Below are 10,701 nucleotides of genomic sequence, written 5' to 3'. Positions count from 1 at the left end.
CATTTCAGTCCTGCTGTTGGCGTGGCAAGACAGCGTGCTTGATCTACGGTCTATCATCTATTCCTCAGTCATACTCTTGTATTCTCTAGAGGAAAGCCCATAAACATTTTGCCCCGCTCCTCTCCTCGCTGCATATGCACACCATCTACTTACCGTCACGCATGGTACGGAAAAAGTCCATGACACCGGTAAAGACGACAAGCAGAATACCACCTCCGGGACCAAGTCGGAGAACCTTGGGCAGGAAACCCTTGTACAGGGCCGAGAAGCCCTCCTCCTTCATGACAGTACCAAGTGCAGGCCATGCCCAGTTGTACTTGGGTACTGAGCCGGCTACCTTTGGCGAGTTCTGGATACGCGACTTAACCACGTCCATGGGCGTGTTGAGAATAGTACCGACTGTTCCACCAATAGCACCAGACACGAGATCGTTTGAGATTTGGCTTCGCTTATCGGTTGCCTTGGGCAGGAGAGCGCGGACCTGGAAAATGCAGCCAAAGTATCCAGCGTTCCAGAGAATGTGCCTCCACATGGTTGACTCGAGACCCTGGTACAGAGTAAGAGGGCCTTCCTGCCTGATAATCTTGGTAACACAGTCCATCATGCCGTTGTACTTGTGCGCCTGGGCTTTGTCCTGTAACCGAATCTTAACTAGCTCGAAAGGTACGACGACGAAGGATTCGGTTGCACCGGCGGTGGCGCCAGTGAGGATGGACAGGGACTGGTTCATCTTGGATTGGCCAAAGAGGTTGCGGTAGAAGGCACCCCATGAGTCATTGGCAGCAAACTTGGTAGCCCTAGGCTATGTGAGTTGGAGGAAAATGAACGCGAATGGAGAAATGCGCACCTCTTTGGCGCCTCCATGAGAATGGGAGCGGTAATACCACGGTACAATCTCGAGGCACTGGCAAACGTCAGTCCTTCTAGTCTGTTACTGCTAATGCATTGTATCCGTACCCCTCATTCTTGATGATCTTCCTGAAGCAGTCCACCATGCCATTGTATCCCTCGTCACCAACTACCTTGCCGGTCTGAAGTTGTCTGCGCGCGTTAAGAGGCGGTTGCGAAGTGGTTGGATGTCTGGTTTCTTACACTCGGGTCTTGACAACGTCAAGCGGGTACCTTGAGAATAAGTCAGCGTTGGTCGCATAGAGAAGGAGCAAGTGAGTGAGCCATACATTATCAGGATCTATATGCGCCGGGCCAATTAGCATTGTGTGGCATCACGCGAGCTCGACGAGCGATGAGTTGCGCCCACTCACCTCCGACACACCAGCCACGGCACCTTAACACACAGATAGTTAGCGCGCGTACGTATAGAATCGAGGCTATAACTGAGATGTTGGCCAAAGGTTGCCGTCGTACAACCGAGGCGCATTGGAGCTGCATATATTTTGGTGGGCAGCTACCGGTAATTATGCAAATAACCACTAAATCGGCATTGAACAGTACTAGAGCAGCTATAACTTACCGGCCGCGAACTGGTAGACGAAAGGCAATGGTTTCGCATCGGCAGACGACATTTTGAGGGCAGGATGGTGGAGGAAGAAAGATGTCGGAGGGGCAGGGAGAAGAAGTGCCGGTGCAGTGCTAGTAGGAGTGCGAGAGGGATGCACGGCACACAATCTGGGGAAAGAGGCGTGGAGCGTGGGATGTCATGGATTGTATGTAAGTAAGTAGTATAATATCTCCAAAGATGGCCCTAGCTTCCCGTCTTCGGTTGCAAGGCACTGCTGCAACTTCCATTCCCAATTCCACTTGCACTTCCACTTCAGCTTTGGTGGGGGTGCAAAAGCTACTGTTCCTCGGCCTGCCCCACATGTCCAATTCCTGGCCAAATATACCCTTCTGGACAAACTCTACGGTATGTAATACGTCGGGTAATATTATTCGGCGGCTGCGAACTGATTCGACTCAATCGTCTGCAGCATTGTAGCCGACGCATGTCCCGCGCTGTCCCGCAGTCCCACATTCCTTGGACCGACATCGCTTGGCCCCAGCAACTTAATGACTCACGTGACCTGGATCGCGAACTCGTGGCGAAGTCCCATCCTATTGGTTGCCCGTGACGCGTGAACGCGCTCAACTGCATTCTGCAGACGTTGAGTCTGCCCGCCGTCTATTTCCATGTCGACACGGCAAAAGTCCTTTTTTGATCAGGACCAGAAGCCAAAGGTAGTTTGACAGCGACACATGATTCACTAGCCTAGTACTTATCCAAGACACACGCGGCAATATCGAGGCCAATGGAACCGCTCGCGCAACGGCGCCTTCCCCCACCATCACAGTAATCAGAACCCACCCGCGACGCGACAGATAGTTACAGGCCCTCCCATAATGCCGTCAACCCAGACGCGTACCAAACTCAAGGCCTTTCAATTCATCGAAGGCGTGCCATCTGTCGCCAATGCCAAGGAGCGCGAGGCTGAGAAAGAGAATCTGCGTAGTGTGCCAGGAAAAGGGTCCAAGTCAATGGGAACCCCAAAGGCAAGCAAGACTTCGATAGACATCGGAACTGGTAACAAGACTCCGAAACTGCCCACTGTTGTAGACTGCCCGCCACCGTCTACACCGGCTACCACGAGACTACCGCTGGCGGATCTTGTTGGTAACGTCGATGATTCCTCAAGACATGCGCCGCCGCCCGTGGCCTCTCCAGAAGAGCAATTGATATGGAGAGGCTCACAAGCGGTAAACACCCCATTGCCACGAAAGAACAAGAAGCGCGCTAGGAGTTCCTCACCGGTCGGCCCCTCGCAAGAAGAATTCAGGCTGGACTCAAACAGGCAAGACATCACAACGCCCCAAGCTGATCCAGCCATGGAGCTTTGGTCACGATACACGAACAGCAAGGGAACTCCCACTGCCAATAGAAGTGTAGCCTTTGCTCACCTCATCAACGAGTCTTCACCAAGGTCTGCCGCTGCTGCCGGAAGTGTGAGTGGGCTTCGAAGATGGGCCAGCTGTGGCGTCGAGTTTCCCGCATCCAACAGAAAGAAAAGGAGGGTGCATGGTGTATTTCAGGCCGAAAAGGAGATTGCCGAGGACGTGTTTGCTGATGTTCCGAGTTCAGATGGCATCATGCTTGGGCAGCCCACCAAGCCAAACATCGCGAGCATGGTAAAGCGGATGCGAGAATGCGTATCAAAATCAGAGACTCGCCTGTCCTCACAATTGCCATCAAGTTCATCACCTCTACCCCGGGCTACCGATCATCAAGACTCATCGTCCGGCTCTCCTGTACAACGGCGTCCTCGGGAACAAGATGTGATTACTTCAGAGACTCTGCAACATGTATCAACTTCACTGGGAGACATTCTGGATGAAGATGACGAACTTTTGCAAGAAGATGAACCTGTAAATGCTGAGCAGACCGGACCTGCCCCACTCGAAGCATCCCCGGAATCATCCGATGATTTTGGGGACGACGATTTCGATGCAGACTTGGTAGAAGCCTTGGATGTCTCGACCCAAGTCAGCCAAACAGCCCACTTCAGCAACAATACAAACACATCTCGCCAGCTTGCAGCCGCACAGCCGCAGCCACAGCCAGCTGCAGCGGCTCCCTCAAAGACCGGAAGCGACGATGAGTTTGGCATGGATGACGAAGATGAATTTGCCGCTGATCTAGAACAAGTGGCATCATTTTATGACACGATGTCGACGGAATCCCTAACAGCTGATCCAGCCCCAGCAGCAAACAGGGGGCCCTCTGCGGCTACCAAAGATACAGCATCAGCTACAGTCATTAGTCTGGTAGATGATGACGATGAATTCGATGAGGATATTGACTCTGACGAGTTTGCCGCTGCTGAAGTGGCTGCCACGCAAGCACCAACAAATACCGTATGTAAAACACAGATACGCCACTGAAAGAGCATCGCTTACTCTGGAAGAGTCAACAGGACAATAGGGCCATTCAGCGTTATCTGGTGAAGAGGGTAGATGAGAGCTCCTACACCACTGACCGTGGCTACCAGATGCCTGAGAAAGTGAGTTGTGTATCGAGCGATGTATCAAGAATTGTGGCTAAAGCACTATAGGTTCTCATGGTTGAAGAGGAGAAGACGAAGCTGTTCAAAGCCATCATTCTGCGGCAAGCTTGGTTTGACACGCCTTGCACGACTGGCTCATTTGTACATGTCATAGGAGAGTTTACAAGTGGCGGACAGTGTGTTGTAGATGATCATAACAACATGCTTATCCTGCATCCAGACCATTTGATCTCATCAACTGTTGTTGCAGATTCGTTTGGTTGTCTTCGACGAGCAGTGCTTCAGGACCGTGTAAAAGCGACGAGCAGAGCCAATGCACCAATGTTGTACGGCACACTTCTGCACGAACTCTTCCAAGAAGCCATGAAGGCGAACAAGTGGGATACTGCCTTTCTTTTGGAAACGATTGAAAGACTTCTACCAAACCACTTGGAGACCATACTGGAGATCAACTCAACATGCGAAGAGGTCAAGGAGCACATGAATAGCAAGTTGCCTGAGCTGCAAGCCTGGGCCAAGATTTTTGTTTGCGCAGAGCCACAAGCCGATGCCGTTGTTCGCGAGCGCAATGGGCGGCAGTGTACAATGAGTATCAATAAACTACTCGACGTTGAGGAGCACGTTTGGTCTCCCATGTACGGGCTAAAGGGCAATATTGATGCTACTGTCCAAGTCACAATGCGGGACGATCAGGGCGAACGTACCCTGACCGTGCCGTTTGAAGTCAAGACCGGGAAGAACTCATCGAATGCCGCTCATGTTGCGCAAACCGCGTTATATAACCTATTGTTGTCTAATCGATACAGTATGTTCTTCAATGCTTCCATAGTCTCCAGCTGACCCAAACAGATGTTAATATTGCATACGGCATCTTGTACTACCTTGAAACCTCCGATATCAGCCGCATTCCTGCTATTCGTAACGACATTATCCATATGATTATCAAGCGGAACGAGTTGGCATGCTACGTTCGAGATCGGATTGAGCTTCCACCTGTGCTGAAAGAAGACTTCAAGTGCCAAAAGTGCTATGCACAGGAGGCATGCTTTCTTTACCACGACTTGGTCGAAGATGGCAAGGGCGACATGCTAAACAAAAAGGCAAAAGAACGATACGACGAGCTGGTAGCGCCACTCCAACCCTCCCATCGTGAATTCATGAAGAAGTGGGATACGCTCCTGACCAAAGAAGAAACGGACATGATGAAGTTTCGGCGAGAGCTCTGGACGATGCTTAGTACAGAACGTGAAAAGCTGGGTCGCTGCTTCTCCAACGTCATCATGGAACCCGGGTCTGGTTTCGAAGAGAAGAATGCCCAAAAGATCAATCGCTACAACTACACCTTCATCAAACAGCAGCCGGCCCCTGGCTTTTCTTTCACTGAATCCCAGCTCATCGTCGGAGAGCCTGTCGTTGTCTCGGACGAACAAGGCCATTTTGCACTGGCCAACGGGTACGTTACAAATGTCAGCAAGCGACGCATCACTGTCGCTGTTGATAGACGACTACACAACTCTCGCACCAAGCTTCCAGGTTTCAACTCGCAAACCAACCAAACCTTTGCTGGTATCATGGAAGTCACCAAAGAAGGTGAAACAGTTGCAAAGTATGAGGCCAATGAGGAGCCCGTCCTGTACCGCCTGGACAAGGACGAATTCAGTAATGGCATGGCAGCTGCTCGTAACAACCTTATTCAGATCATGGATAACAACGTTTTCAAGGCTCACGACTTGCGTGCGCTGATTGTGGATGGTCGGGCTCCTGCATTCAAGTCTATCAAGGACACACCTCTGATGCCTGAGTCATCGCAAATGTCAATGAATTCCGATCAAAGGGCTGCTGTTTCGAAAGTCATGTGCGCCAAAGACTATGCGCTAGTACTGGGCATGCCAGGAACTGGAAAGACGACGACAATAGCACACATCATTCGCACACTTGTTGCTCAAGGGAAAAGTGTCCTTTTGACTTCCTACACGCATACTGCTGTTGACAATATCCTTCTCAAAATCCGGGACGATAAGATTGGCATTCTGCGACTTGGTGCTGCGAAGAAGATCCATTCTGAGGTACGAGAGTTTGCCACTCTTGCGGCAGAGCCAAAGGAAAGTGTTGAAGAACTTGAGAGGTCATGGATGCAGCCACCTGTCGTGGCTACTACCTGCCTGACAATCAACCATCCCATCTTCAGTCGCCGTGTCTTCGACTACTGCATTGTCGACGAAGCATCTCAAATCACGTTGCCAGTATGCCTTGGCCCAATTCGCATGGCCCAGAAGTTTATTCTCGTCGGTGATCACTACCAGCTGCCGCCATTGGTGCAGAACAAGGAAGCTATGGAAGGTGGACTTGACGTATCGCTTTTCAAGCTGCTTTGCGAAGCCCATCCACAAGCGGTCGTTAGCCTAGAGCACCAATACCGCATGTGTGCTGATGTCATGCTTCTGTCTAACAGGTTCATCTACTCGGGACGATTGAAATGTGGCACAACCGCAGTGGCTACCCGTACCCTGAAGCTTTCCAAGCCAAACGGTCTGATGGCCTATCATCATAGGCCACAACAGTCTCGGTTCAGCGCAGTACAATCTTGTGCAGATCCTGATGCCGCTGACTGCTGGCTTTCGCGTTCTTTGTCACCAGGCCAACCTGTGGTCTTCGTCAACACGGATCCTATCTCTCCGATCCTCGAAACGCAAGCTGGACCTCGCATAACCAATGCGCTCGAGGCACGTCTTGTCAGCCAGCTCACAGTGTCGTTGCTTAGCCTTGGTGTTGCTGTCGACGAGATTGGCATCATTGCTTTCTACCGCTCGCAGCTTGCTCTTTTGAGACAAGGTTTGGCTGCTGCTTATACACAAACTCAGTCTTCGGAGCTGTCAGCACCGGTGATTAACGGACAAGGATGTGCTGGTGTTGAACTCCATACTGCCGACAAATTCCAAGGTCGCGACAAGGAAGTGGTTATCGTCTCTTGCGTGCGCAGTAATGAGAATGGCGTTGTCGGCGATTTACTCAAAGATCGACGACGTATCAACGTTGCCCTGACCCGTGCTCGGTCCAAGCTTATTATATTGGGTAGCGAGAAGACGCTGTCGAGTAATGAACTCCTACGCGATATGGTTGCCCTCTGCCGAGAAAAGGATTGGGTTCTCGATCTCCAACCCGAGATGGTGGAGTCTCATGCATTTGAAGAGGCTATTACGCAAACCGGCAAAACACCAGTCCGACCATCGAATTATTCATCTTGCGTACCAGACTCTGCAGTGAGCCCGTCACTCACGCCTAGTCCGTGCAAGAAACGCAAGGCACTTGGCGATCTTACTACCGCTCCTGGGGCGATCAACGCCAGGAGTTCAAAGAAACAGATTGGAAACAAGAGTCCTGAAGCGAAGAAAGTGCCTGCCAAGGTCTTTACAGCTGGGAAACGCGGTATTCTCGATGGTAGGCCTGTTTTACGGGATATTTACAATGACGCTATGTAGCGCCTCATTGAGTTTGGTGAGTTGAAAGATATTTTTTTTCAAGAAGGTTTCTCGATGGAGGCATAGGGTATTGCTTTTGTAACGCTCTTTTTTTTCTACCACGTACTCAGGATAAGGGAGGGAATAGGATAATAGGGAAGGACAGGATAGGATACCACAGCGTTTTTTTGTTTCTGTTTTTTTATATATAGATTAGCGTAGGATGCGAACTTTTTTCAAACAAGCGGAAATGATACCAACAATGAATTTGATTTTTTTTTCATACTTTACTACTATTCTTTTTTTTTGACCCTTGAAGTATTGTTGACATGGAATTCACTTCTCCTCTTTTTTTTTTCTCTCTTCTTGTTCCAACCCAAAGCTTACTCTTCTACAACCTTACTACGTACCATTCCCAACTCGGCTCCTCTGCTGATCACCACCAGCTCTTAATTACCGTCCCGTTCTGCGCAGGAAAAGAAAGTCATATCGGACCGTTTCTGTCTGGGTGTAAGCGCAGATTTGTGGGTTGCATGCTGCCTGTGGGCTGGGCAGGTGAGTTGGCGGTGGGAAAGTTTGGCGGCTTTTTCTGGGGGCTTGGAGGTTGATTTTTTGGGGGCGTGCGGGGGGGTTTGTATAGGAAAGGGGGGGAAGGGCGTAGGGATGGTAGTGTTTCAGGGACTGGGTTGTAGGTGGATCGGGGTTTTTTTTGGGGATGTATCTATGTTTTATGTTTGGGGGAGCTTCCAATAGAAAGGCAGAAATATGTCAAGGCAAAAGATATGAATGTTTGTCTTGAGATGCAGAAGAAGAAAAAGGCACAATGATAGTAGTCATGCCACTTGCCAGCAACTGGCCGAGGGATGAACGTTGGATTGAGTGTTAAAGACATTACGAATACCATGTTTACAAAAGCGTCCCCTAATGGACTAAACGAGGGTACTTAACCAACTCATATACTTGTCTCTCGCTTACAAACTAGTAAGAAGACTAGGTAAGACGCTCCGGCTGATATACGCCCAGAGAGCAGAGCTATCGTGAGCCCTGAACGTAGCACTGGCCCAAAAGGTGTTGCGCTTGCCCTGGAGACCGTACAACTTCTTGTAGAAGCCGTTGCGAGTAGCTTCAGGTCCAACCATGAGGTTAAAGGGGTTATGTGCCGACGCAACGATAATCTCAGGATCAGGTCCCGTAATCCCGTTGGCAGTGCGGTAGCGGTTGATATCCGCAAGGATAGCAGCTTTGGCCTGATCGAGGGTGATGGACTGCCCGAACTTTGTGCCGTAGAAGATTTGGTTGTAGGTTGGGTTTGCGGTAGGCTCGATGTTTAGGATTGCGGGCATTTGAGGGATGGCGAAGGGGCGGTCGAGGGCGAGGTTTACGACGGATCTGCCTGGGAAGGCATTTTTGACGATGGTGGTGAAGTAGTTGACCGAGGTGAACTGGGTGAAGAGTTTGAGTTCGTCGCCGCTGGTGTCGAGGGGGGCGAGGATGTCGGGAGTGGGAGGAGCGGTGATGAGAATCTTCTTGGCTATGACGAGACGGAGGCCTTGGGGAGTCTGGACGAGAACTCTGACGCGGCCGTCGGTCTTGCTGACGCGGGCTGTCTTGATTACCGTAGAGGACAGGAGGAGAGAATTATCAGCCAGGAGTTCGTCGGTGAGTCTCTGGAATAGGAGACTGTTGTCCATGACCGAGCTGGTCTGGAAGTTCTGCATAGTCTTGACAAGGCTCAGGGAGAAGGTACGGATCACCTGAACGGTGGGGATCTCAGCGAGATCACCAAACGCAGAGGTAAGAAGGAAGATAGTTTGCACAGCATCAGAAATGTTGTACTTTTGAGCAAACTGGCCAAAAGGGAGCAACAGGTCTTCTGGAATAGGGTCGGGGAGGTAGAAGCCGGCATCCAGTTGAGGCCACTGTGAGATGACAGCGGCGTACCGTTGAATAGCAGCGCCGATGGCTGCTTGGTTGGCAGCTGGTAGACCCTGTAGGACGCGGCCCGTTCTGAAGTCAATGTTCTGGGCGTCGGCACGAGAAAGGCTGGTCGGGGCGGTGCTGAGGCCGAAGCGGGCGAACCACTGATGCACCAGAGGCTCGTCATGGTACAGCTTCACACCGAAATCGATGGGACGGTTGGTCTCAGGATCGATGAAAGTCTCTGTGTGCCCTCCGGCGCGGTCTTTGGATTCAATGACCACAACCCTCTTTCCGGCGTCCTTGAGTTGGATGGCAGAGTAACATCCGGCGCCACCTGCTCCGATGATTACGACATCGGTTTCGACGACCTGCTCTGGGCTATAGTAGCTGGCTTCCAGCTTCTGGGGATTGGGCACTGCGTTGACGAAAGGAAAGGTGACCACCGCCACGGCGGCGATTGAAATGAATGAACGCATGGCTGAGGTATCTTTGTAGCGGGATTTTAAAGAAAGTAGGTAAGGAGCGTATTTACAAAGATGCTACTCGTGTGCAAGCGTAGAGGATCCAAATGGCCAGACATGGAGTTTGCAGATATATACACAACGGCTCTCCTGACTCGGACCTATTGTGCAAACCATAAGCTGAGCGTAAGTCAAAATGAAATTGCGTATACGGGACGGTATGACGAGTATCGCGACGATAAACTTTGTATCGGCGTCGATGCTCCATTCGCCTGGGGAGTAGTGTGGACCAGGGTGCCGATAGGATGCCGATGAGATACCGTAGAAACGGGGTTTTCAATCCTCATGCCGTGTGCTAGAATTCGAGTCTCTCATTGATTCTCGACAAGCTGAACTCAGTTCACGCGTTAGAATAACGAATAAAATTGAGTGGTATGATGCTGCTCAAGCTCAGCCCTAAGTGATGCCCGAGAGTTGGGGCGATGTGCCTGATCTGCATCAGTGCGGGTCTTCCCAGTCGTTGCTGAGCGTAAGCAGACATCAATATTTCCCTTTTAAAGTAGTTCCGGCTCAACTCGGTTACAAAACTCGCCATGCGGTTAATACCGCGAAGGCTGACATAAGTCAAGTGCCATATCAGGAACGATTAGGCTTGTCTTGGAAGGCGCTAATGTCTGTCCTTGTCAGGCTCTTCGGCGCATTGACAAGGTGTTCGAAATGAGATGGTGCTTAGGATTCATCCGTTGTGAAAATAGTCAGGAGTCGAGGGGCTGGATCATGTTGTGTATGTCTGTAAGTGTGCGTATGTGGTGCAATTTGATTGTAGGTTAACGCAACGCGTATGTACGTGCACTGTATGGAGGAACG

The 10,701-nt window shown here is 50.8% G+C and overlaps 3 protein-coding genes across 3 annotated transcripts; 1 reads left to right on the top strand and 2 right to left on the bottom strand.

The window, feature by feature from the left end:
- Positions 1-145: 145 nt before the first annotated feature.
- COCVIDRAFT_102563 (hypothetical protein) lies at positions 146-1,523 on the bottom strand (the record flags this gene model as incomplete). The annotated part of the gene is made up of 7 exons (XM_014699898.1): positions 146-797; positions 848-904; positions 958-1,041; positions 1,093-1,122; positions 1,179-1,189; positions 1,263-1,285; positions 1,472-1,523. 7 exons carry the CDS (start codon positions 1,521-1,523, stop codon positions 146-148), a joined length of 909 nt encoding a protein of 302 aa, XP_014555384.1.
- Positions 1,524-3,657: 2,134 nt separating this feature from the next.
- On the top strand, positions 3,658-3,873 carry COCVIDRAFT_102548 (hypothetical protein; the record flags this gene model as incomplete). The annotated part of the gene is made up of 1 exon (XM_014699897.1): positions 3,658-3,873. One exon carries the CDS (start codon positions 3,658-3,660, stop codon positions 3,871-3,873), a length of 216 nt encoding a protein of 71 aa, XP_014555383.1.
- A 4,551-nt stretch (positions 3,874-8,424) lies between these two features.
- On the bottom strand, positions 8,425-9,849 carry COCVIDRAFT_17087 (hypothetical protein; the record flags this gene model as incomplete). The annotated part of the gene is made up of 1 exon (XM_014699853.1): positions 8,425-9,849. One exon carries the CDS (start codon positions 9,847-9,849, stop codon positions 8,425-8,427), a length of 1,425 nt encoding a protein of 474 aa, XP_014555339.1.
- Between the last annotated feature and the right edge of the window lie 852 nt (positions 9,850-10,701).

This window comes from Bipolaris victoriae, assembly GCF_000527765.1.
Source record: "Bipolaris victoriae FI3 unplaced genomic scaffold scaffold_56, whole genome shotgun sequence".
In the NCBI taxonomy this organism is placed as follows: Eukaryota; Fungi; Ascomycota; class Dothideomycetes; order Pleosporales; family Pleosporaceae; genus Bipolaris; species Bipolaris victoriae.
Note: the sequence above shows the minus strand (reverse complement) of the source record. Positions and strands in the feature narration are given on the sequence as shown.